The sequence below is a fragment of the Ptychodera flava genome, chromosome 9, assembly GCF_041260155.1.
Source record: "Ptychodera flava strain L36383 chromosome 9, AS_Pfla_20210202, whole genome shotgun sequence".
Taxonomy (NCBI): domain Eukaryota; kingdom Metazoa; phylum Hemichordata; class Enteropneusta; family Ptychoderidae; genus Ptychodera; species Ptychodera flava.
In genome coordinates this window covers 14,186,037-14,213,970 of record NC_091936.1, presented here as the reverse complement: position 1 = coordinate 14,213,970, position 27,934 = coordinate 14,186,037, and the positions used below count along the sequence as shown (strand labels likewise).

Genomic DNA, 27,934 nt, shown 5'->3' with positions numbered 1-27,934 from the left:
TCATTATTTTGGTGGCTAAATCAGCCACACCTATCGGTGTCATAGTAAACTGACCAGAAAGGTCTATGAGGTGGCTCGCAGCGGTTCTGTGGCGATGACCCTTGACCTAAGTGCAATCAATAGGTGCCACGAGCACCGCTGTGATCACAGATAGCACTTGTGGTACAACTAGAAATGACCAAAGTGAGAGACATCCCTCTTCACTTTATTTAGATCAGAGTCAGATAACTATTACAATTTCTAGGTGCAACAACCATGGCCCCACAGTGGAGGTATGTAAGAGTGCTTTCAACAGCATACTCCGAGTTCAAAAACCGAGTCGGACTTACAAGTCCGAGTACTCGGACTTGCATACTCCGAGTAAAACTGCTTACTCGGACTTGTATACTCCGAGTGCATGGCCTACTCGGAGTTGAATACGCCGAGTTACACTTGCTTATAGAAAAACAATGCTGGAAAAACAGAGGAAATATTCGATCTTGTGATAAAAATTTGCAAACAGCGTATACAGTACATGTACTTCCAGTCGCTCAAAGAAAAGAGTTGTTAACGCGATCTCTCTGATCTGTGTAAAATACCATCTTGTACAACACGCTCAAGCACGGTCCGTGGCTCAAGTCATTGTCGTTGTCGAGTGTAGCTACCGTCACGCAAATTATTAGTTTGTCTTGTCTTTTCGTTTCATTACCGGATCAGATCCTGATTTGATACATGACTTGAATTGGGCACAACAACGTTTCATGATCACCGCGATGCATCGCGGCGAATTACATGTATTAGAACACGGACGCCATTATCGAATATGAATGACCTGTCGACCTGTGACGTCATGGCCTTGGTTTGCTAGCGTTGCGAGGCCATGATAGACTTTCCCAAGCATTTTAGGCATATTTATGTCTTGATAAAATAATTAAACTAATATTTTTTTTCAAAATAAAATGAGCACAGTGCGCTCGTGTATAGTATGAACCCAGTGCGAGTGACCACTTGGTCGTAAACAATGACCTGACTTGACCTGTGATGTCATGCATTTATTTCGCTAATCAAACGATTGTGCGATATCTAACTGAGTAACTGGCTGGACTTGCCTGAAGTTTGTAAATGTTATGTCTAAGTCATCTTTCAAAAAACTTCGCTGCTGGCCGTGGCAGTAGCTTTCTTCTGATGGTAAAATCACGGTCGCTCCTTGTGGAGGGACCGTGGTTAAATATATACATTGCGCAACAGATTACAAGACATCGTGAAAATGAAATTCTTTTTTTCAAAAGAGCAGATTTTCGACATATCGATCCGGGCTAGCCGTAAACTCCGTGCGTAATAAAATACATTTTTTCGACAGATCGTTTATTGACCGGTATGGCAAAATATGCACTATTAAAGGAACACGTATCGGCGCGGCAAGTACGAGTAGGCCATGTACTCGGAGTATACAAGTCCGAGTAAGCCATGTACTCGGAGTATACAAGTCCGAGTAAGCAGTTTTACTCGGACTTGCAAGTCCGAGTACTCGGACTTGCAAGTCCGACTCGTTTTGGAACTCGGAGTGTATGGTTTGAGATACTCTTACAGTCCCTTCACATTGTGTGTACAGGGATTTTGGTGGCCCATAGTCCGAGCTGACTATTTGTCGACCACAGCTATAGAGGGACTGTGACCAAACAAACTCGATCAAAGTACTACAATAATATGAGCTGCAGCTATGTAACAGTGTAGAAGACTACAGACTATTTCATAACCCTTTCTCAGCTGGAAAGTTTTCAAAGCACACCGTCATGGCCATGAGTTTTGAGGCTGCAAATTTGCATATAACGAACAAGGGGTAAAATCAAAGCCTGATCAAGCTTGTTTTACTGTACTATTGACAGAAAAATAAAAAGTCTTTGCTGTCAACAAAAGGCTTTGAAAGTTTCTGGGCAATTCAAATAAATAGGAGTACACCTGACCCAGTCACACCTTGTCCAATACATGACAGGTCAATTGTCTGCAGGGTCACTTGAGCATACCTACAAATATGATTGACACATAGGCCATCATAAAAAGCAATTGTGCAGTGTTGCTTATGGACACACAGTCATGTTCCATATCTTCTCCTTTGGCAAGTGGGAAAATTTCCTCATTGCAAAACTATCATTGTTCCCAGTCAATATCAGTTTTCATATGTACCACAGGTTTTTCAAATGCATCAAAAGTTGTCTCTTTTGCATGCTTTAGAGATGCATTGCTAAAGGTTCACAATTGAAGCAGAGTGCTAGTCACCTCATCTTGCCCTCTGGATGTGGTTGATTTATGTAGATTCTGAGCTTCCCTGATACTGTCAGGTTTACTTTTGTACAAATGAATGTAACACTGTCAGACTGAATGAATTTCTATTACATACAGGCTCTTCAAAACCTGACCAAACCGCACATAGAATCCTTCAATTACATGTTGAAAGAAGGACTGAAACTAGCCATTCAAGACATACCACCTGTTGAATTTTCCCTGCAGTCTGGACAAAGAGTATCTCTGTCATTTACGGTAAGTTGTACAAGATTTTGTTCTGGTTCAGTCACGGTCATCGTGTTGTGTGCAAAAATTTCATTGCAGTTTTTGTTCATGAACATAATCAAAGCATTACCAAGGAAGATTTGGTTGAATTGATATTATCAGCTCTTTGTGTGTGCGTCATAATGCTACCATTTTAACTGCAGGTCTGTGCAGTTTCTGAAAATTCAATCTTTACACCCCTATATTTTGGACTGATCCTATTATCTTCTATGCCAAAGTTGGACCTCTATATATAGGAAATGGGAATGAAAGGGTGAAAGGCTTTCTGATGCTTCAACCACTTAAAAACTCTGGTAAAAAGTATCCAGCGGTATGAAATAATGGGTTGGGAAGTAATTATTATGCGTATTAGAAATACTATGAAAGCTCAACGGTAGATTGTAATGTATCTGTATCACAACTGCCGTATTACTTTTTTACAGGATGTATCAGTGGGTGTTCCAGCTGTTGCCCAGGGCAACCTCCATGCCTCAACTTTAAAAGTTTATCCTTCAGAGGTATGTCTACCAGATGTTAATTTTTGGAATGATTTTCTTCTTTATGTCTCGACCTTCGTCGATGAAATTGACCCTTGAAGCTTGGTATTGTACAAGTGCAAGCTGTTGTAACAGTTTTGCAGTTTGCAAATGATGTCATTTATCTCTCATTAATATGCAAAAATAAATATTTGTGCACATTTGTAGTTTGCGCTTTTGGAAATTATGCATGCAAGAATGACGAAAATACATATTGGTAGACGACTGCAGGTGTTACAAAGAAAACTGAAAGATTATATTTATGGCTTGGCTGTGCACAACAGCCACATGTGCAACACTGACAAACTTGTCCTCATTTCAAGCTCCTGGCAAATTAATATTGGAGACTCTGTTCAGAGTGGCGCCATGGATCAAATGCCCAAAACCCAAAGCTGTTCATCTGTTTCACTAAAATGTGCTTGTCAGATCAGTGTATTCAAAACTTTCACTGAATCTTCTCTGCTATTCGAACAGTGCAGAGAGAGAGGTAGTACATACAAAGCTAGCTGAGAGCCTATGTGTGCTGGAAACTAGACGGCCAGGCAGCCAACACTCTGGACATCCAGCTTGGTGAAGTGCCCATCATGGTCAAGGTACGTGCCAATCAAAGAAATCAATAACTGGATAAGAAATACAAAGAGAAATTTGTAAGTTCTACAGTTGTCAAAAAGGTGTTTAAGATACGTTTCAATACTGAATGCATCTAATATTTTCTGTGTCTGTTTCAACTTTCACACACAAGAATGAACTTTTGATCACAAACTTCAAGACAAGTAAAAGCAATAACTATATTTTGCTGTCTAGCCCTGTTCATTCCACGGTAGAGACAAATAATGCACATTTGAAAAATGCATAATATCATATGCATTCACATTTGATTTCTGTGTCAGTAATTTTAAAAAGGACATTGTTTTTCTTTTTATAGAGTGACCATTGTAATCTTAGTAAGCTGTCACCGGCTGAGCTCATTAAGAAACATGAAGAAGCTGAAGAGATGGGAGGTTACTTTATTGTGAATGGTATTGAGAGAGTTATCAGAATGCTTGTACTGCCCAGGAGAAATTTTGTAAGTAATATAGATTGAGGTACTTTCACTGGAGTTTGCAGGGTTACATTACCCTCTCTGAATTAACATCGTATAATTAATGGTCCAGTTTGCTGTAAACTGTAATGGGAACCTCTTTGATGTCCCTTTCCTCTCCTAAATATGAAAACAAAGTTGATGTTTATTTCCTAGTTCTTGAAAATACTCTGTAATCTAAATGTGGGTTTTTTATGACTTGAACCTGTTCACCTTGAATTTCATGTAAAGAGATCCACAATCAGCATAAAAACAGTGAATTTTGGCCAAACCAAGGTTGTTATTAGGGCTAGGAGAACTTTCAGCAACCAACATAGAGTTTATAAATCTTACAGCAGTTTCATTTACACATATTTTCAATTTCAACATAGCATATACTCCTTACTTATTGCCTGCGACAGTTGTTTTTGTGAAGAATGACTTTCCAAGCCCTTGTAAACATGTACAGTATGGTGCTGTCGAAATGTCAATATAGCAGATAGAGCAAGCTTGGTTCATAGCTGATAGCACCATACCCTCACAACCATCGCAATTAATTCCATATTAGTATTTTATATTAAAAACGCACAAAATTTAATTTATATTGTTTTTCACATGAAACACAACCAAACTTGGAAACCATCCTTCAACATTCTATTTATCCCTCCATGTCACCAAGGCGATGGCAATATTCCGACCAGCGTGGAAATCCAGAGGAAAACTGTACACAGAATATGGTGTATCCATGAGATGTGTCAAGAATGACCAAAGTGCTATGGTAAGTATATCATGGCTATCGTTCCTTTTTAGAGAATAACATCATAGCCTTGAACAATATTATGATCTTCCCTTGAATTTGGATTAAAAAACTCTTGTGTACTACTTTGATGTTATGTTGTAGCCGGGCTACCATTGAAGTTTCTCCACTTTGACAACTGACTTCTGTACAATTTGCAATTGCACAATCAGAACCAACACTAAACTTTACTTCAGAACAGAACAGAACTCATGATGTGAGATGTTTAGAGAATATTCCACTTTTTCACAAATCGTAGCTTTCACAGTTACCTATTCAGCTCTTAGCCACTGTAAAGCTGGTGTGATGCTCACATAGGTAGAGAAGTCGTGTAATCTCAATTCTCAGCATGATTATTTGTAGCACCATGATGTTCAACTCACTTCATACTTCTTCCATTTCTCCCTTGCAGAACATTGTGGTCCATTACCTTAGCAACGGCACAGCCATGTTGTGTTTCACATTCCGCAAAGAACAGTTTTTCATTCCAGTTGTAGTCATCTTAAAGGTGAGACTGTCTGATTAGATAACATTCTAGATCATTGCTCTATATGCGTAATTTCTCTTCCTCCATAGCAGAGGTTCCATCACACAAATCCTTCAAGTGTTAGCTGTTTGCCTTGTGTTTGCAGTGAATCTCACAGACGAAATGAGTGCATACAATGTTCTTGTCATGAGAAATATGGATGTCATGATCAATAAGTGATTGATTTTCCTGATCTCTTAGTTCAGTAGATTTCATAACCTGTTCAACCAATATTTTAAACGTGAAAGCTGTACTTGTGACTCTCTTTGCATCTGTAGATAGGGAACATCAAGAATTATTGATTCATGATTTATTTGGTGCAATGTGTTGAAGGAAAACATTTCATGCGTCTTCCAGGCTCTGATTGATACCACAGACCAGTATGTCTATCAAGAATTGATAAAGGGAAGAGAAACAAACACATACTACAAGGGGTAGGGTTTCTGTCCGCTTGTCATCACATATCATCTTCTGTATTGGTATTTAAGACTATTAATCAAAACCAGTAATTTTACAGTGCAGGTCATAAAGGTTTAACATTACAGTTCTCAATTATCAATAATTGATCTTAGTATTTTAATACATTCAAACAGTGTGTCTGTAGTGTATCTCTGTCCATAACAATTTCATATTCGCGGCAATATTTGTACATTTGTGGCAGCAAACATGTCAAATGAGGGTTTCCGTCATTTAAAATTTTCCCCATATACATTTCATTGATAAATTGCATCACAATAAGTATGACATGATTGCAAATAACTTGAGCATTTGTTTCTCCAGAAGGTGTGTCACAAATGCTTGCACTTTTTCTCCCTTTGTCAAAACCAGTACAAATTATATCAAAAGAGATCTTGATATCTAAACTTGTAACAGCATTTAACCTTCAGCCATCATGCAGTTGTAACTTTCTATAATGAGATACTACAAAGTGTCATGCTGATACAGTGCAACGACTTGACAAGATTCAACTTACTTGAGTATATTGTATCTTTTGTTCTTTGATGAAAATGATAAATTAATTGAACATACTGGTGTTTTGCCTGGAATGATATGCTGTCCAACAATATGGCAGGTCCAACGAGTTCTATTGAAGTGTTTCTCTTTATTATTGGTTCAGTGCGTTCCAAATATTTTCACAAATTTGCACCCATTTTTGAATACAGATGCATCACAGCCATGTTACGTCAGGCACAGAACCAGGGTCTCACTTCAAGGGCCAGTATCCTACGTTTTCTTGGTGAGACATTCCGTGTCAAGTTAGGGTTGGCCGAGTGGTACAGTGATGTGGAGGCAGGACAGTATCTCATGAAACAGTGCATCTGCACACATCTCAGTGATGACTCTGACAAGTTCAACACCATAGTGTAAGTATCATTGTCTTGTCAAACACGGTGGCATAGAATTATGAAAATGATCTCCTTTAAATGAGTATGCTGCTCTTATATATTGTCAATTGGCACTCTTGAAATTAGCAGACACATACATTTTTACATGAAAGGTTTTCTTGAGGATCCTTTAGCTGTATAATATACTCTGTCCCTAATCATAATTACTCCCAAGGTTACTTGTAATTAATGTGAAATGCTGTCTGGATCCACTGATCTGCACTTGTGCTGGTGATTCAGCCATAGTGCAAAATATTCTTATCCATGTGTACAACTTAACTCAATAGTCTGAGTGGCCTGTCAAACATATTATCCAAACCTTGCGTTTTGCAGTTTTACGTATTTGTATTTTTATTGCAAGTTTTGCTGTGCTCTTATCATACTTGTTTGTATTGTGCTTTCAGTTCCATGGTGCGCAAGTTATTTTCATTTGCCAGAGGAGAATGTGCAGCAGATAACACTGATAGTCCCATGAACCAGGAAGTTCTTCTTGGAGGTCACCTGTACCTCATGTACTTAAAGGTAACATTTTTGAATTTCACAACCGTGATCAATGTACAGTAATGTATTTTAAAACCCTACACAACCAAAGTTATGGAGCAGTGTGCCATATCTCAGAAGATTTGGGCCTATTGGTTGGCTTAAACTTGTTGTCATTATTCAATATTTTTCCAAGCAGCTAATCAGTCACGTGATAACCATAGTTTCAGACTCCTTAAGTGGCTATAACCTTCAGAGCTACTGCATATCAGCATATATTTGGGACTACCCTATCGTTTTCCATGGCCAAAAAAAAAGGGTGTAACGGATTCCTTGCAAAGAAACAATCGCCTTATTAACTTCATACTAGACTGTCTTAGCAATGTCTCGTTTAATCTTTACCCTTTCCTGCCAAGTCGGTGAAAATCCGCTTGAAATTCGGTGTAGCTAGAATCTGAGCAGCCACGGCCGTTATCCTGCCAAGGCGGTGGAAATCGGGCTACTTTTTGGTACCCCCTTTCCTGCCTAGTCGACGGAACTACGTGTAGCAAACCCTTGCTCGCACTAGGGGTCGTTCGAGGACAGGTTTTTGGGCGAGGAACGGCGTTTGCTCTCGAAATGGGTTCACAGAGAGTCCAACGACAGGGAAAGGTGCGGAAGCTACCCAGCCAGTCCCCACCCCGGTGGGGGACTGGTTTTTTTTTGGGGGACGAGTAGCGTACTTGGCAGGTTAGCACGTTGACGTATTCTAGCGGAGTTTGGGGTAACTTGGCTCTGAGGCACTACATAGATTGCGGCCGAAATTGACCGTCTCGGCAACGCTAATCTGTAAGGCAACCGCCTAAGACCGCCTCAGCTGGCGGTGCAATTTTTTGCCAATGGTGCGAGACGAAAATCACGGACTTGGTCCTGATTGACGGGAAGTGCGGACGGATTTGACGGACTCGGCTTTCTCTAAGGCAACCGCCTAAGACCGCCTCAGCTGGCGGTGCAATTTTTTGCCAATGGTGCGAGACGAAAATCACGGACTTGGTCCTGATTGACGGGAAGTGCGGACGGATTTGACGGACTCGGCTTGATTAGTCCCTGACATGGAACTGATCCGAACGGACTTGAGCGACATTTGTGAAGGGTAACCACCGCTTTTAACCGACTTGTTACCTTCTCGAAAAGACTACCCACTCAGATGTCGGACGTTGTCGGCTGCACTTGGCTCTAGACGTTCAAGCCGTGCAACGAAACACACCGCCTCAGCCTTGCCATTCAGGAACATGGCCTCAAAATTTGATACCATTGTTCACCGACGCTTGGCGGCTGCGGTTAGGTGCGTGAACCGTTGTTCACCGACTTGTTACGCCTATGTTGTCCCTGTGAAGTTCGGCTAACGGCCGAGTCTAACGGGAGTTGGCAGACCTGTGTTTGGTTTATACCGTAGTATGACCGACTCAGGTAGAGGTACCTGTCGGTATATTCCGAGTTTTACGCACTCGGGCGTCAATGACGGGTCGTCATCACCGCTGATGACGTAGACGTGCTGGCCACGTTATTTGAAGGAGCCATGTTTGCCCAACGGACGAGGCCGAGACAGCCGTTGACAATTTTGGCATCCTTCATCTTTGACCGCCTTAGTTGGGTAAGCCGCTCGGCAGGCGACGGTTATGACCTAAACAAGCCGCTGAAGCACTGTTCGTTGCCGTACAAGAACGAGACGGCCAGTCCATTACTGCTTAATGGGCGATCTGTCGGGTTGGCTTGTCACCGACTTGGATGACAATACGCCCTGCGCAGGCGTACTTAGAAGGGACATGAGGTTAAAGATACGGGTTTCCCACCCGTACTAAACATGGGCTTGGGCCAACGTCCTTGGGTGGCAGTGCGCCATGCCACGTACCCAGCTGGACGGAATGTCAAGTTGAGATGCTAATGACATTGACTATGTTATGCTAAGTGCTCGAGGGATTTGCATCGCAAAATGAGTATTATTAGCATATCAAATGGTGCTGGACAGGCAATTTACATGACGGGTAGGAATGTCAGCGCCGGTTGGTGGACTGATTGCCGTAGGTCCATTATAATAACAGGTGGATGCATATATTAACACCCCTGCGTCCAATCATGTCCAGGGCTTTGTTTCCCTGTGGCTTTAAAAGGGAGGGACCTGCTAGTCTGTCGACACTGTTCCAGACATGAGCTTGACGGACCGCAAAAGTTTTCTGAAGGCGAGCAGACGACTGAAGCTCAAAGATGCAGAGTCTCCGGGCGGTAGTGGTAGCGATCGTTGTGATGTCCCTAGTAAACGTTCTAAGAAGTCGGGCAAGAAACGCTCCCGTAAGGCGAAGCCATCTCCGGCTGAAAACCCAGTGGTAAGCGTAAACGTAAGACCGATCGTTCTGCCGATGAGGATGATGACGGGTCACCGGTTGCCAGTGGTTCTCACCCGGCTGCTCCGGGAGAGACTACTTCACCTGCAGAGACTACATCTGCTCTTGTGGGAGATACTTCACCTGCACAGACTACGTCTGCTGCTGCTAGTGAGACAGTGAGTAATGAGACGGCTGATGCCATTGGTTCTCCCCCGGCTGCTCCGGGAGAGACACCACCTGTTGCTACTATGAGCCCTCATCCTGCGTCAGGAGAGGTTCCTGTGCCCAGTGCGAAAGAGCTTGAGTCCTCGTCATCAGCAGAGGCTGCCGAGCCCGCTCCTGCCATAGTTTCGTGTGCTGCGATGTCCCCGCCGAAAAAGATAGTGCGGAGGGTTCGTTATCAGGATAGCCCACCTGATTTTGAGCCAGATATGATCCTTGATGCCGCTACGGGCGAGTTCAGGCCCAGACGCCCAGACGACGGTGATATCACCGCTGAGTCCGACTCGGAGGTTGACGAGGATGCGGCAGAGGACGATGACTTTTATGACAGGCAGTATGTAGGTGAGGCAAGCTCTGACGACGATGATGACGTTGCTGCTGTGTTGGCGGAGGACGACACCCTCCTGTCTGGCGTATGTCGGAGACTACCGATGCTAATATATTTGAGGAGACCGATTTTGACCATGAGAGAGGACCGACTTTCACCTTGCCCAGCCACGCCCGTGAGCTCGATTACTTTTTTAAGTTTATTCCAGCTACACTGATCAGATTGGCCAAGGACGAGACTAATAAATACGCCAAATTCCACCAGCGACATATCGCTAGGAAAATAGATAAATACTGGCGTAACGCTGACTACCGAGAGGTGCAGGCGTTCATTGGCGTCTTAGTCTGTATGGGTATCGACCGTAAATCATCAGTGGAGGATTATTGGTCTAGCGATCCCTTTCTGAGAAACCAGGGTATTTCTACTGTGATTACCCGCAGTCGCTTTCAGCAGCTTATGCGATACTTTCATCTGGCAGACCCAGAGAACGATCCACGTCGTGATCCTGATGAGGCACGCCGCCGACGTCGGTGTCAGGAGGATCCCCTGTATAAAATCAATCCATGGATGGAGCCCATAGTTGACCGGTGCGTAAATAATTATAAGATGGGTAGAGAGATCTCCATCGACGAGGGCATGGTGCGATTTAAGGGCCGTTCTAAATTTAAGCAGAGATTACCGCATAAGCCTGATCGAGACGGTTTCAAGATATGGCAGCTGTGCGACTCCACCACTGCATACATCGCTAACTTTGCACCGTACCTAGGTGTGAAATATCGGGATCGGACTGACGGGAGACGGCAGGAGCGAGGTGTGGTGAAAAGAATTACGATGGAGCTGGTCCAGCCATTCTGTGGATATAATCACAGCCTATTCTGTGATAGCCTGTTTAGCACGGTCGTTACTGCTAGAGAGCTGATGGAGACCGGGATCTACATGGTCGGGAGCTTTAACCGCCGTAATCGTCGCACCATGCCCCCTCAATTAATTTCCGCCGGGTAAGAGGAAGCGCCTTCCTCTGTCTGTTGGGGATATGAAAGCCACGACCAGAACGGACTCTCGTCTTAACATCACTGCTTATCAGGATAGTAACGCTCAGGTGCTGATCTTGAATACGGTCTATCCACCCTTGGAGTGCGTGCCAGTGGGGGAGGGAGACGAGCGGCGACAAGTGCCTCTGTCGCTGTATAATTATCGCCGGTACATGGGAGGCGTCGACCGAGCCAACCAGAAGCGCAAGTACTTTCACACTGGGCGCAAGAACCACAGATGGTGGACATATCTGGCATGTTACCTGATTGATGTTGCCCTGGTAAATGCATATATATGCTTCAAGCATGTACACCCTGATAGTAAGCTGACCCATAAGATGTTTCATCTGCGTGTCGGGAAACAACTCATTGGCGGTTATTGTGGGCGATCGCAGCCCAGTGAGAGAGAGGTCGAGGCCACTGTTTCTCTTGCCTCGTACATCAATCCACAAAATCAGCCGATGCACGTTGTCAGCCGTTTGGAGGGGCGGCAGAAGATGCTGTAAAGTATGCAGCAGAGAGGGTAAGACCACTGCGAGCGGACGACTGTCTGAGACGTCCAAGGATGTAGTCTGTGCGGGGTTCATCTTCACGAGGGCGAGTGTTTTGCGGCTTTTCATCATCGCATGATGCTACGAGGTAAGAGGAGCGTTGGCGTGCAGACCTCTACTCACACAGCCCCGACGACACCCATCAGCAAGAGAACCCGATGTAAATAACGGACAGGGGACAGCTTCGCCTAACAGTGGCTTGACTGTATTCTTAACACGGACCATGATCACATTTTGAGCACGGTTGTGCCGTTTGTTTGTGCTTTACGATCCCGCTGATTGTAAATTGAAACACGGATTATTTTGTACAATCCCCCGATTGTAATCTTTGTAACACGACCATGCACTCGGACGTCGAGACAGACTCTGAGATTTATTATTCGGCATAATGTAAATTATTCCCGAATAAAATACTATCTATGGATCGCATATTTTCGTTTGTTTTGTTTAGACGGATTATTTTGTACAATTCCCCCTATTATAATTTTTGAAACACGGATCTGCCACCCCGATTGTAATTTTGAAACACGGACCATGCACTCGGACGTCGAGACAGACTCCGAGATTTATTGTTCGCATAATGTAAATTATTCCCGAATAAAATACTATCTATGATCGCATATTTTCGTTTGTTTTGTTTTTACCCCCACTTTCGTTTTTGGCAGATCCGTAAGGACGCTATAGTAATGGATGAACGTGCGTTGTATCACGTGGGAGGGGCACAGCCCAACGGAGGCTGTGCTCGTGCGACGTAGACGTTGTACCAACCATCTGTCGTTGGGGTTAGTGCATAGAGCAGTTGCACTGTCCAGAGCTAAGGTGGTACAAACTGCACCTTAGTAACAACTGCACAACTAACGTGTTAGGAAACGGTAACACTAACGAGCTAAGTGTTCACTGAACTGGCCAAACTACGTACACGCCTTCCTTCAATGGCGGAACTATGTCGTTGACACTACGTCAAAGCAGACTGCAATGTGCGACTCTTCCAAGTCGTTCAAAGTACGTGGCCAAGTGACACAACCCAGGGAAACAGGACAGGTTTGAGGGTGCTGCCGCACCCATAGCACTAACCCCTGGGTCTTCTACTAACCCACGAGAGAGGTGACGTTTCCCCGTGTGTGGCCGTGCGTGCCGGCGAACGAGCTTTACTTCCGCGAAAGTAAGCTAGAAAAGGGCATAAAAGTGCACGTCCCCCGGGGCAAACAACGCCCGTGACCTCGTCATTTTCTGGACACAACCTCATCAGCGGTTGCCCCTCTATACGGGCATGCAAAAATTTTTGAAGTCTAACACGTATATGGTCGGTAATCGTACCCGAAAATGCGGTATTTTCCCGCCAAATGCCTGGCAGGAAAGCGTGCAGGAGAGCCTATCTTCTGTAGACACGGAAAAGGGGGCCGGTTTTGACCGACTTGGCAGGATAACGGACAGGGGCGCTCGGCAGGAAAAGGGTTAACCACCTATTTTAACTTTCTGACTACCTCTAATGCCAGTAATTTCCAGCGTCCCAGTGACTTACTCTATACCTTTAGTGCTGGAAAATTCCTGCAATATCCTGTACGTATACACAGTATGTTTTGTACAGCAATTTTACTACATTGCAGTAGTCAAAGGGTTAAAATTAGAGATTTGATTGGCTTTGCTTTCATAGTTTTTTGAAAGAGGAATAAATTTTGATGACATATCATCAATTTACCATCATGCTTGTATTTCCTTAAAAACAGTATTCTTAAAGTTCCTTTGTAAGAGGAAACTTGGTGTTTGTTTTATAGTTTGTTATCAACCACCCTAAAAATGAACCATGCTTACTAAGTAAGATTGCTTGAATGTAACTTATTTCATATCATTTCAGGAAAAATTAGGAAACTGGTTGTTGTCGTTGAGGTACATAATTGAGAGGCTTTCCAGTAATGCTTCACAAACATTTGAACTTAATGCCAGTAAGTTTCTTTGGTCAACTTAAAACTCATTCCATGTTGGTATTCAAATTTTGATGTGTATTTTTTTTTGCTGTCAATGTGGAAATCTCAGTTAGTACATTGTCAGCCTACTTCTCTCAGTGAAGACAAACACCTGTCTTTCAGGAATTCACAAATTGTAAATTCATGAGAAAAGTTAGGAGGCATAATGAAAGTGTCACCACTCATCTATGACTTGTGGTAACAATGTCATTACGTCACATGCTTTTTCCTTCACTGAATGAAGAAAATTATTACGGAATAATATCTACTTATTACCACATTGCTGTGTTGTTTTCAGATTCTGGTCAAGTTTGTACAAAAAGCTTACATGTAAAAAACTCAACATAATGTTGTTAAAAAGATTTGACCACTCTGAGACCTGTAAAAATACATAAATATTTCCACTGACCTGTACCAATACCACATATGTAAGCTTGATGAGTTGTACAGATTTGACCCGATAGCCATGCTGTATCCCACACTATCACTTCAGTGTCTGTCACAGTGATCACTTGGGTACTGTGATTTTGAATAACTTGACCCGTAAAGGGCTAAACCTTCCACAATCCTCTGAAATACTTAGAAAATTTATGTGTATACAAGCCTTTTCCTCACTGTGGGACTAGTTTATAGTTACCAGACATGCTGAATTTTCAATGAACTTTCCAGTCAAACTATCATTCCACAGGTTCCTTTGAAACGGACAAAGTAATTCTCTTTTGAGCTTTTTTCATGAATTTTGTTTGATATAACAAGTAGTGTGCGTCAATTGACTTCTTGAAACATGCTGAAGTACTGGCCATCTGTGCACAACCTCAACTCTGCTTGCAGCCAGACAAGATTAATCGTTCAGTGAAACGTTTATGGTCTGTACCAAAAAATCGAGTTCCACACACAACTATGGCTGAGCATACACTGTTACAAAAGTTCGGACCTCATTCAAGCTTTTGTAATGAAATCTTAATTGGTGATGCATTTCATATAAATAAAGAAAAGCAGCTTTCCCTTACATTGTAGCAATGTATATTTGTCATAGGAAAACAAATCAGAATAGGAAAAATCCATTTTGCCTAGAACTAGAGGTCACCTGTTTGCTTTCAGCAAAGGGGTAATTTTTGACACTTTTGCAGTTTTATGTAGTATCGTTATTCTGTACACTAAAGTGACTTTATGCAAGTATTCCATGTTTTCTTGATTTCACAAAACGGTCCAAAAAAGGGCGACTTTGTCCTTTGAATGTGATTGGTCATCCATACATTGCATATTTGTAGTCTGAATATTGATGACTATGTTTGAAAGGTCAAAATTACATTTACTGTTAGTATTGGTTTTGAATTTGAGTTTTCATATTTTCATAATGTCATTGGTACAAAAGAGACATACAACAACATTTTTATTTACAAAAAAAAATGATTTATTAGTACAGCTATTGTCAACTTTTTAGTCTTTCACGATGCTGTTTTTTGTCCTCACCAGCTGTCATAAACTCAGCAAGCAGGAAGACCATTAGCATATCACATTCTATGGAGTATCTGATAGCAACCGGTAACCTTCAATCAAAGACTGGTCTTGGGCTCATGCAGGTAGGTGCTGACATATCCAGTTTGGAAACAAAGTCATCTCATAAATGTTAAAACCCTACTCTGTAGCAAATCAGAATTTATATTTTGTGCAAATGTATCAGGAAGACTTAACCAAGCTGGAAGTAGTTTACAAATGTCAGTAACTTAGGGTGTCCATTCAAGATTATATTTTACGAGCTTACCTCCCCAACCCCCATCTCAACGTTTTACCTGAATCTGATACCTTAGGACCCTTGTGTGGATGAGATTTTGTCATTTGTCACTCATTATGGCAGAAAATAGCTATATCAAAAAACAAAAAATTTGAAAGATTTTTACAAAATTTCATATCATCATGTCTTGTGCATCATAAATTCATTGTGCACGGAAATGAAGGATATTGATTGAAAATACGATCACCAGAAATACAGATTAAAAAATTAAAGCAGACAAAATGACTAATAGGAACTTACAAAAATATTCCTTTTCCTAGTGTGTTGTCATGCCTATAGTGATATTCATAGTTTTTTAATGATCATGGTAATTACAGATTTTTCAAATTTTGTAATGTAGAAGTTTTGTTTTGTTTTGTTTCAGGCAACCGGTCTGACGGTAGTTGCTGATAAACTCAATTTCTGGCGCTACGTGTCCCACTTCCGGTGCATTCACAGGGGTGCCTTCTTTGCAGAAATGAGGACGACATCTGTGCGGAAACTGCTTCCCGAGGCCTGGGGTAAGAACTGTTCTTTAGTGAATACCTGTGCTGATAGATGCTTTGAAGCTCAAGTGGCAATAACTTTTGGTGTCTTTCAAGTATTTTTTTCCATTCTTTGTTCTGTCTATAAAATACGATGTGTTGTTCTTCATGCAAAACCACGTCCAAATGCCAACTTTTTGACACTGTCAAGCCATTTATATGTAGTGCGCAATATTGTCATTGACAGGTGTCCGTTATAGCAATTGTCCCTTTTTGACAGAATTGTTCTGCTTTTAATACTAATAATATGTGATTTTTATATTTGAAGGTTTTCTTTGTCCAGTACACACTCCTGATGGTGCACCGTGTGGGCTTCTCAACCACATGACTGCTGCTTGTCAGGTGAGGCTATTATGAGTGCAATGATGTTTGTCTTGCTGTCATGAAGTCAAGCTTGAGAGTTTATCGCTGACTGGTAGTAAAAATATGGATAAAAAATCCCATTTCTGAAATTTTAACCACAAAACAAATGATTATAAACCTATATTGATTTTATTAGACACTACAATAGTCTTTTAAAATTTAAATGCAATTTTCTGCATTGTTGACTTGGAAATATTTTGTGGCACTCAGGTTCTAAACATCCTGACTGTATACAGAAACACATGCTTTACACTCCTTTGAATTGTTTTCAATCAAGTTTGTTTTCACTATCCAAACAGAATAGCTGTAATGCACTGCCATTGCCAACACTTAGATGTGCAAAGTAACTGTGAAAATTACTTTCTATTATAGTGTGTGATTGTCCTTTCTGAAAGTAGTTAAAACTTGCTGCTGGTCTGTTCAACATTTGTTACAGGTGGTGAATGTTCAACCGCTGACAGCACATTTGAATAGGCTGCTTTGTAGCTTAGGTATGACCTCATTAGAAAGTCCACCACCTACCAGTGCCTCTCTCTGTTACGAGGTTGTCTTGGATGGGTGTGTCCTTGGCCGGGTTTCCAAGGAGACTGCGTCAGAGTTTGTGGATAAATTGAGGCTGTTGAAGGTGAAAGGTGAACAAAGGGTGAGTATGTTCAGTTTGCAGTGATTCATGAAACATTGTAGAAAGAGCCTAAATTGAAAGGATTGTCTGTTGAGGGCGCTGTACATGATGTTTTGTTGTTGAATCCCAGGAGCAGGGATAGGATAGAAATGGCAATGGGGAATGGACCACTAGTTGGACAGGAAAAATCCTATAGTTGACAACTGGATCTCACCACATACCCTGCGAAACCCATTAGTTGACCACTAAGATTGTGTCAAGTGGCCACAGAAGGATGTTTTGTCAAGATGGCAATGCCTGCTTTCTACACGAATTTCATGCAAAAAAAACACTATTAAATCAAGAATTCTATGCCTCAAGTGTGCCCTGACAAATGAGAAAATGTTTTGAGAATATATATGTTAAGTTTCTTTTAAAATCTGTCTTGCTGTGAAGAAAATTGAAGTCTTGTGTAAGATTTCAATTTTTGTCTCCAAGTGGTCCATAGCTCTGCGAAAGTATGACTGATAGTAAGATAAGACAACAGACAATTTTAAGACAAGGTCTGCACATTTGAACACTGTATTCAACAGATCATGTATGACAGAACCTGGCCAAACTCAACATTTAATATTGTAATACATACCAGTATAACGTACGGAAACCTTGAATGACACTTTCCCACTTCATCAGGTACCGTCAGCAATGGAGATTATCCTAGTACCCATGACTGGTAAAGCCAGTCAATATCCAGGGATTTATTTGTTCACAACACCGGCAAGGCTGATGAGACCTGTGCTCAACCTAGTGACAAACACAACAGAGATGATTGGTACATTTGAACAGGTAAGTGCTTGGAAAATTTGGAAATTTCGGAAAGCTGTTCAACTGATAAGCTCCTGAGGAACTTCAAGCAGAAACCCTTTACTGTTAGTGGTCTTTTCTAGTGATCAGCCATTTTCCTGACCTCTTTACTGACCTTATATCATTATACTTTTATTGGTTTTAATTCACTACTTTATTTGGAAATTCTATGATAGTCAACCATATTGAGTGAACTTCACTCGGCATTTCCAGTGTAACTCAGTTCATGCAAAAATTTGCATTTATCTCTCATCAAAATGTTGAATTTCAAGGAATACATGTCACCTAGATTACCACTGTGTTAGCTTGTGTGGGAGCCATGAAAATGCCAAAAGGAGTGGGACTTAATAACAGTGTTCTGTAGTTCAATTCAGTCATTCGTAATACAAATTTTGAACCTCCAGAATTTCTAAAAGTATCGAGTTCATGGCATCGAAGTTACCTTAATATTGACAGAACAAAAGTGCATGAAGAGTTTGCTGATGTGGAGCTTTTTTTTTTTTAATACCATACAAATGAGTACAGATCATGCTGTTATGGTTAGAAAAAATTATCTGTATGACTTATCACATTATGTCTGTTTTACTTGTCAGTATCATGTGTGATCCAGAACGAGGTAATGTGAAGCATTTGAATATATATTATGGTTTCAAAATCAAAGTGAACCCAAATGACTTTTTGGTGTTTTGTATCATTTTGTTCAAAGGTGTACATGAATATTGCAGTCAATCCCCATGAGATTCATGAAGGGGTAAGTATATCACATGCAAATGTGAGAAAAAAGAAATGAGAAAAAGGTAATTTCTAATAAAATATAGAGATTCATGTATTTAATATAGCTATTTTAACCCTTCTACCCTAATTTCCCTGTATAGAGGCCCAACTTTGCAGTGGAAAACAATGGGAATGGGTCATTCCATGGTTGTGACAGGGTTAATACTTCCAGGGCATTACTTTTGTGGCAATCAGTTAGATATACTTTGTAAAAGTTCCATTAGCCATAATTTTGATGTGTGCTGCTCAAAAATGTTGAAACACTCTTTAATGTTCAACTTTTCAATATTGCTTGTTGTTGTATGGTGTTCAGTATTTTTCATTTTTGCCAAATCAATTTTAGTCAGGACAAGATTTCATTTGTCTACAATGATATTCAATAGTGTACATATAGTGGTGTTTGAACAAGGTTAATCAATTAATTAAATAGGGGAAATTTAGAAAAGATTTGTCTTTTCTGGAACAAAAGTAATGAAAATGTTATCAAAGCTACAGCTGCTTTTGTCTGTGTAATTAACCTATGTCTGTCGACTACATTTTGTATTTTCAGTTGACAACACACATGGAGCTGAATGAAAACAGTCTATTAAGTGCTGTTGCCAGTCTTACTCCGTTCTCAGATTTCAATCAGAGTCCACGTAACATGTACCAGTGTCAGGTAACTGTAGACATTCATCTTCTTGTGAAGTAATCATTACATAGCAAGTACAATGGTAAATAGCCTTTATTGTGAGATTGCTGAATTAAGTGGAAATTACATTAATAAATAATTTGGCTGTGTGATTTTAAAAACTTAGACAAATCAAATGATAATTGTGAACAAAAACTAGACCATTTAGGTTTTATCATGTGGTGCATCTATGTGACTGACTAGTAGAAGTACATCATTAATTGAATCTTTTTCTAATACACCTTGATAAACAATATTACTATTTCTTATTCATGTGGCATGTTGTCACACAGAAAAATGGCTACTTTAAATAGAGATCTACAATGGTTTCAAGTGTGACAATTGCGTCACAGGTTTGAATATACTTGTGAAGCAGACATCAAAAACCAACATATCCTAAAATTCATACATATAACCTTGACCTGTGACCTGTAATCTATCTAATCAGCAGTAAACAATGCCCAAATGTGCCATTATACATGTTGCATTTGCTACTCAAAAACTGAAATCAGTTGGAGTTGCGTGCATACCAGGTGACCTTTGACCCAAATACAGAGGGCCCCAGTTTCAAAAAGCACCAGTACTCAAACCTGGAAGTTTGCCAAAATAATTTAATTAGCAATCATGGTATGACTGTACTTTACAACTTTACCAATCTTCATTGGAAATCTTCAATGCAGCATTTTTATCACATTTTTACAAGTAAATTTTTTACATTTTTCCAGATGGGAAAGCAGACAATGGGTACCCCAGTATATACTTACCAGCACAGAACGGACAATAAACTTTACAGACTACAAACGCCACAGAGTCCCATAGTGAGAACAGAATCATATGATCACTATAGCTTTGATCATTACCCAGTGGGGACCAATGCTGTGGTTGCTGTTATCTCATACACAGTGAGTTTCTGTCAAAGATTTGAGATTTAATCACATTTTTGAGGACATGGTCACACTGTGTATATTAAGAGAGGAGATAATCTTGGAGCAAGTATGACATAATACTGGAACAAGTATTTTGTGAATACCAAGCTAAACAAAACCATCACATTCATTTAACTATTTAATGTTTGTAGTTTCTCTGGCATGTTATATAGAATGTGAAAAAAATGAGATAAAGTAAAAATACCAATTACTGTAGAAATGCTGTGTGCTAGATGACTTTCATCAGAATTGACTCGTGCAATTCCTTACTGAAATGACGTCCCTTGTAGTGAGGATTTGTAAATATAGTGATTATAACAGCTTGTTCAGGTCATTAGCATGTCTGACCTCTCTACATCTGATTACATATCAGCGTTGGGCCATAAGCATATATGACATATTTGTCTATTTCATAGTTCTGGGAAATCATTGATAACCGCACACCTGACATATATTAGTACTTCTGTTTACCAACACAATGAATCAAGCCATTCTTTTTCTCACAAGCCAATTCTGGTCCGTAGTACAAATATTGTCTTGATTGGATAGCTGCTGCTTGCTTTGGTTTCCAGGGTTACGATATGGAAGATGCCATGATTCTCAACAAAGCATCCTACGAGAGAGGTTTTGCACACGGCACTATTTACAAGACGGAGGAAGTGGATCTGAAGAAAATGACTGGTGATAAAAGCAAGAGGGTTTCACATGTCTTTGGTGAGATTTTAATGCTGACTTCTGGGGTTTTCCATGTGATGACATAACGCGATATGAGAAAATAATGTGTTTTAGCCAAAATAAATAATTTCAAGAAAATTTTGAAACTCATTGCAAACATGTTGTTCAAGGCAAATGATGAATTTTCAGAAACTGTTCAAAGCTCATTAGGAAATTAGTTGTTTTGACAAATTGATGCATTTTGATAACAGGTCAAAGAAATCTCAATGGTATCTTTGAATTTGTCATCCTCAATGGTTTGAATTTCCGTTTCTAAATTCTACTTCTAACAGTTTCCTTGTTTTAAACTTGTTGCATTTTTCAATCTAAGGAAAAAATTTACTTATGGAGTGTTTACAAAAGTCATTTAGGATCTTCTTGGTACCTCTGTACAATTGTAACTCATCTTTTTTCTCTGAGATGGCTAACCTTTAGGATCTTACTGTTTTACATGGATGTTCGAAATGAGCCAGTAGTGTACTGGTTATTAAATATATGGTCTTGATAACTTCATTTTCAGGTTGCCTGCCTGATGATAGAAGAACTCAAGGTCGCCTTGACATTGATGGTTTCCCTCCCGTTGGAGCAGTTCTGCAGCCGGATGATCCGCTGTGTGGGTAAGAGACGTCATATTGTATTGTTTGTTTCTTGCATTCCCTTCACATTTGTATGTAGTGTGATGCCTCGCAAATGTAAATAAAGTTGCATGACAGGGTTTGCCCAAATTCAGGTGGCTTTTCTGCCACAGTATGTACTCAAAGTAGTAGTATATTTCATAATGATGTGGTCATGTCAAGGAAATCTGACAATGCAAACTCTCATATGACCTCTTAAGTCCTTCAAAAGGGCATTTTGAAGCTTATGGAGTATAAAAAATTTTCACTGGCTTAGTTTTGTGAAAATCAGAAATTTTATTCTTTTCCATAGAGATAACACAGGGATGGTGGCCATTTTGAATTTGAAATATCAGTAAATGTTGGAAATGTGTTTCTCTGGTACCAAAATTTGCATGGTGACCCCGATTTTTATCTGAGTTTTAAAGAGAATAATTGAAAGTTTGATTGAGGACAGTTTGAGCAAAACTTTAAGTCTTTGATTTTTGAGGCGCAAACTATCTTAAAGGTATGGAAATCGATCCCAGGGCCTAGGAGTGGCACATGTAAAACAGTGTGTATCTTTGCGTCAGAGGCGGAATAAATCTATTTATCCAGGAAATCTTAATCCCGACTGCTATGTTTGTACGCACATAGAGCCAGTCGACGTTAGGGACACAAAAAACAACACGAGGAACAAACAGGCAGTGGTTTTGAACAAAATCAATGTACCCGGTACTTCACCGATGTCTGTAACTCAGTACATGAAAATATTCGTAGCTTGACGCACTTTGAAAATAACTCGTAACAAGGGACAGTGGAAAGCCCACAGAACTACGTGTACAACTATAACAGCCACTCAAGTAGTTGGCGCTCAGTGAAGATTTTTCCGATCAACAACTTTGACGGATGATGGACTGACCTTTTCTACCGCAATTGTTATCTCCCTCGATTCAGCACAAAATTTTGTATGGACTGTTGATGCGATGTTTACAGTTGTTACGTGGAGGTAAATCCTAGTCGTATTTACGACTGCTGCGTAAACAGTCACTGAATAAATTTTGCACGCATTTACGAGCACTGGATATTACTACCGTTTTTAATCGAAAACCGTCCGTATACGCGTATGACGGTTGTGACAAAAACAACACAAAGAATCTGGCGTACATTGTTACTGCATTACTTTGACCAAAAATCACCCAAGTGCCGAACGGTGATCATACAGAACTCTGCTGCAGGTTTCTGGACTAAACGACCCTCAACCGACCGGGTCCCAGTCAGCTGTGCCGGGCTCGACGTCTACTCTATCAGCGTCAACTCAAACTTTCACTCCAGAAAACTTTACCCCACAAACTGGGAATATACTAAATTTACCTTGAAAAAATTTCAAACTGTGTATCGCATTGAAAAAATCTTACCGGGGCCACGGAGCAAATTAAAAAACCAACAAACCACAACAGAGACAGTGAATGATCATTAGTGTGCAAGGTCGCTGTATTATATGTCAGGGTGAAAATATCTAGCTTTGAAATTTCTGGACGGCACAAACGTCGGGGCAGAATTAGACAAGATTACGACCAATGTGTTACCGCCGATGGTACATATCGTACTGTTGATAGCAGCAGTTCGGTGTCCAGTGAGAACACGATTCCGAATATATCACGGCTGTTGATTTGAGTTGCCTCCAATCGAAAATTTTTAACACAAAGACATGATATCAATAATTTTGCGAGATTATAAGTACCCGCTGTCTTCTCGCCAAATAGCTGCGATCAAGATCATTATGATAGAAGCAATTGACCGCCGAACACCTGCTTGCTGTTCTTATACACAACGTGTAAAAACTTATTATTCCTGCTGAGAAATACGACAGCAAATATTGCAATGTGAATTTCTTACTATCTTCCTCCGCAATGGTTTTGCATCTGTGTTTATTTTATCACGGTCACTGGACCATTTCTTACGATTTTTACTAACAAGAATCAGTTCACACTCATCGTGGGAACACATTGCAAAGACGTTCACAAATTTTCATCACATTCATCACATTACCGTAATCCCCGTTTCAAAGACGTAGGAAATGTATAATGATTTGTTTATCTTGAAAAATCCCGAACTGAAGCCTCTAAATACAAAATGATTTTCTTCTGAACAACTTCTCGACAACTTTACAAACACACTCTGATCATCACATGACGGTTGTAACCGTACATGTGCTGCTGACAATGGAGAATCAAAAGACTTCAAATCAACAGTCAAAACGTACGGAAAAAATATCAATATCCAAGCAATGTAAAACAGAGTACTTTTGATAAGGTCAATTTATTGTATATTATAAAAATCTCCAGACCACTCGAACAGCGTAAGATTATTATCTCACTCATTCGAATACTACACTCGTACGGTAGGGTAAAAATATGGGAACTCAGATCGTTATATACTGCTTCCGTCAAACGAGTCCGCTTAGCTAAAGACGGCAAAAATGGTAAAAAAGACGGTAAAATGACCATAATTATTATTGCTTATCTCTGTAAATTTTGCCGACTATTCGTTAGTAATTGTCGAATTTCTTGAGTTTGTCCGAAAACTATTTCAGTGAATGACGTAAGTTTCAAGACACCCGAGTGCGAACGCAATATCGATATTGGGACTGCAAAATCAGTCACAGACAATCGAGGAAGAACATAAGAGTCTATTAAGCTGCGATTTAATTCATCCTAGGTTACCATGAAAGTAAAACAGGTAATGTTGTGCCCTGGTTGGAAAGAAAAATTGATTAAGTTTTCAAAAAAATGTCAGCTAATACTCGAACAATTAGTAAAAAACTAGCTCAGAAAAACGTATAGAGAAGAAAGACATCACCGATCACGGCGATCTTCAGACCTTTTATCATGTTTCAGTCTGAACGGTCAACATTTGATGCTATAATCTATGGCAAGTGTCTCTTTTTGGTCAAATCCGACAGAGATGAATCAATCACGATTTAGTTTCATCGCCCCGACCCGACAGGAAATAATGAAGCTCATGGGCACCTGTATACATGTAATCGTGGCATGAACGTATCCAATGCCTGTCCACTGCATGAGCCATTGACCGTGCATCGCGAGCAAACAACGGTTTTGGACGTCACGAGAGCATTTTTTTTCGCAGTCTGTGAGCGGTTGAGTGGTTTGGGTAGGCTGCATACATGTAGATCGGAATCGAGTTGATTTCGGCCGAAAACAGTTAGAAAGTAGTTTTTCGTGCTCCGTCCAAATTGGATCCGCATGTTGCCGGTTTTGTCCATGGTAATCAGCAGAGCTGTGGTGGGAGGCCGTATAACGCCGGGAATACACGTCATCGTACGCAGGGCTAGGCCACAACATACTTCCAAAAGCGATCTATCGTAAAATATCGTACTGCAGGTCAACACACATCACCCATTCATAGGCCTACAGGTACACATATCAACGAACAAAAAGGGAGAGGCAATCTGCTTGAAACCATGAAGTAGTCCGTTTGTGTCTGAATTCATTGAGGCGCGTGTTCAGTAACCGTTGGTCAAGTTTTTTCGTTCAGTGGTAAGAATCGTTTATTCATTGTTGACATCGTAATCGATCCGATGTACACAACAAATGTTTGATCGTTTGTACCTTTCCGCGTCCCCTCGTGATTGGCAGCTGTTTGAATGCTTTCATCTATTGTTTGTTGGACGCTTCGAACACAGCATCGAAGCAGTTTTGGCATAAAAAATCAACTTAAAATGGAAAAAATGAGAGAATTTCGCCAACAGGGTGATGCCACAAGTATTCACAAAGCGTAATATGTTGGAACAGTGCTTTAATTTACACCATGGTTGTTGAAAGATCCAGATTTTCGGGAGCATTCGTTGACGTTGTTACCATGTGCCACTCATGTTGGATTATGAATCCCCAGGGAGATAGGGGGTATTTATAGGCTCCCCCTGCCTTTAAGAGAACATGTAAGAGTTTTCATTTCCTATATGTGAACTTGTCACATTGTCATTGTCTTCAAAATTTCTCTCTAGGAACACATGACATCCCTTCAAAATTTCTGGAGTACATGACATCCATATGGACATAAAATGCAAGATGCGCAATACATGAATATTCCACATTATGTCATTAAAAAGGAATCATTACCTTAAAATTTTAATATCAAAACAAGGCTAATAAATAAAATTTGCATATTAAATAAATACTCATCCATTTTACATTTTGCACTAATTACATGTTGATAGGCTTACTTTCGGTTATTTCCTAAATCTTTACCAGATATAAAAACTATCATACCTCCTTTGACAGGCATCTCCCTTTCACTAGAAGATGTGCTATGAACCTCTTGGCGACTCTGTCTTTAAGCAGAATAAGGAGTTATCCAAAGTATTAATACAGTAAAATTTAACTCAAAATTGCATTGTTTATAACCAGTGTAATTTTTTTCCCCAGATACATAAACATTGAGACCGGAGAATCTCGTACGATCACTTTCCGACACCACGAAGTTGCAGTTGTGGATAATATCAAACTATGCGGTGATGATCTCGGAAACCAGGAATGTCAGAAGGCCTACATCATCCTCAGAATCCAGGTCAGTTTAGTCAGTCATTAATAACCTGATATCAGGGTGTTTGCATAATTACATTGTAATGTTATATTTTGGTATTCCTTGTCCTTTTAGCATTATCCCCAGATTTCACCCACTATGTTGATTCTGTCATTCTTTGGCAAAGTAACATGGCACCAACTCATGATAAGGAGTTGTCTGTCAAAGAAGATAAAAAACAATTTTTTCATTTCAACTTTTGAATGTAGGTAAAATAACAAGTAGCTGTGCTCTCGCTGTCGCTCGTAACGTTTGTAAATTACGAACAAAAATGAAAATTTACGAAAAAAAATGAATGCCCGATCGGCCATTTACGAACAATTTTGTTATTTTTGAAGCCTGATTTTCGGTCAAGATTGTGAATTCCGGGGAAATACTGTCGTATCTCGTCTTTCAAAACCTACGCTGCCCCTATCATCGGCGCATCGACACATGGTGATAGCTAAGCTTTGGACTTTGACCTGTGATAACATGAGCATGCGCGAAAAGGTTTCAAGATCCCCGGGTCTTGTACTCTTATAGTGGTGTGTCATGCATTACCATCCCATTACGGTAGTTTCGAGACACCCAAACACTCACATGCTGTCAACTTTCCGAATGGACGGTTGAAGCGGATCGAGGGAAGCGGGCAGTTACAAATGCTTTTAGATAATTCATAGTATCCTCAGCTGGAAAAGAAAGTTGGGCATAAAAACGGCAACTGATATGAAAAAAATACGAAACAATGAAACCGCCGAGCTAGAAGAGATCAAGAACAGTCAGCCTGAAAGATAGTCGAACTACAGCAGAACTGCAGTCCGGACCGCGCATGGTTGAACGATGTACTGCAAAGTGTTTGTCTGTGCATGGAGGTGGAAGCGAGCCGGAAATCTTAGATGTCATAGATTTGTCATTTGACGATCTGCAAATTGAATTTTTCAGTCAGCTTGCCAATTTTAATAGGTTTCCTTCAAAATATTTTACAAGAAACTGTCTCAGCAAATGTTATGAATACTGATAGTTTTCTATGAGCCAGAGAAAATGCTGTGCACAGTCCCATGACAAAAAAGTTTATCCAGACAAAAAAATAAATGACGATCATCTGCAGCGTTTTAAAAGTGTAACTGTCTCTAAGAAAACATTAGCAGGATCACAGTCTCAGTTTGCGTACTTAAATTTGATTGAGATGAGACAAAATTTGTGCAAAACCACAGACTGCCAAATGTTCCGATCAGTGGTTGTTTTAAAAGAATTTTAGAGATGAACATGGCATAATGACTGCAGCTATAGAGGCACCACCTAGTACCTATGGATGACATGCATACTTTCAAAGTAACAGAGCTTTCCAAATATGAAAAACAGGGGACAGATTTTCTAGCATCTAAAACTTGTGCAAACACTGATAATATTTGATAATATTAATGACCGCTTCATATATTAATATATATAATCATCAACCACTGACTACACACACAAAGGGAGTTATGATTTGTGTCACAATATACTTGAAAATGTTATGTTGTGTAATAAAGATCGAGTAATTGAATAACATTCATTGGCTGGTTGACCAAAATTACACACTTTATTGAGACAAGGAAGAAATTTCAATGTTACAAGCATTCATGACCCATGATGTACTGTGTTATTCAATGGATCTTTTGAAAATGCGTATCAAAATATGAGTGTTCATTGTCAAAAAAACTAAAAAGGGATTTTTCATTTTCCTTTGTCTATAATGAAATCATTCATCATTTTATC

The 27,934-nt window shown here is 40.2% G+C and overlaps 1 protein-coding gene across 1 annotated transcript in view; it reads left to right on the top strand.

The window, feature by feature from the left end:
- LOC139140077 (DNA-directed RNA polymerase I subunit RPA2-like) overlaps positions 1-27,934 on the top strand; it is a 36,029-nt gene that overhangs the window by 3,058 nt on the left and 5,037 nt on the right. Inside the window, 22 exon segments of the mRNA XM_070709084.1 lie at positions 2,380-2,517; positions 2,970-3,044; positions 3,537-3,564; positions 3,567-3,655; positions 3,988-4,128; positions 4,802-4,900; positions 5,331-5,426; positions 5,802-5,878; positions 6,608-6,808; positions 7,234-7,351; positions 13,660-13,747; positions 15,245-15,351; positions 15,928-16,063; positions 16,356-16,429; positions 16,887-17,093; positions 17,745-17,897; positions 18,622-18,666; positions 19,240-19,347; positions 20,085-20,261; positions 20,858-20,999; positions 21,520-21,616; positions 26,041-26,182. Of these exon segments, the coding sequence (XP_070565185.1) occupies positions 2,380-2,517; positions 2,970-3,044; positions 3,537-3,564; positions 3,567-3,655; positions 3,988-4,128; positions 4,802-4,900; positions 5,331-5,426; positions 5,802-5,878; positions 6,608-6,808; positions 7,234-7,351; positions 13,660-13,747; positions 15,245-15,351; positions 15,928-16,063; positions 16,356-16,429; positions 16,887-17,093; positions 17,745-17,897; positions 18,622-18,666; positions 19,240-19,347; positions 20,085-20,261; positions 20,858-20,999; positions 21,520-21,616; positions 26,041-26,182 (2,538 nt within the window).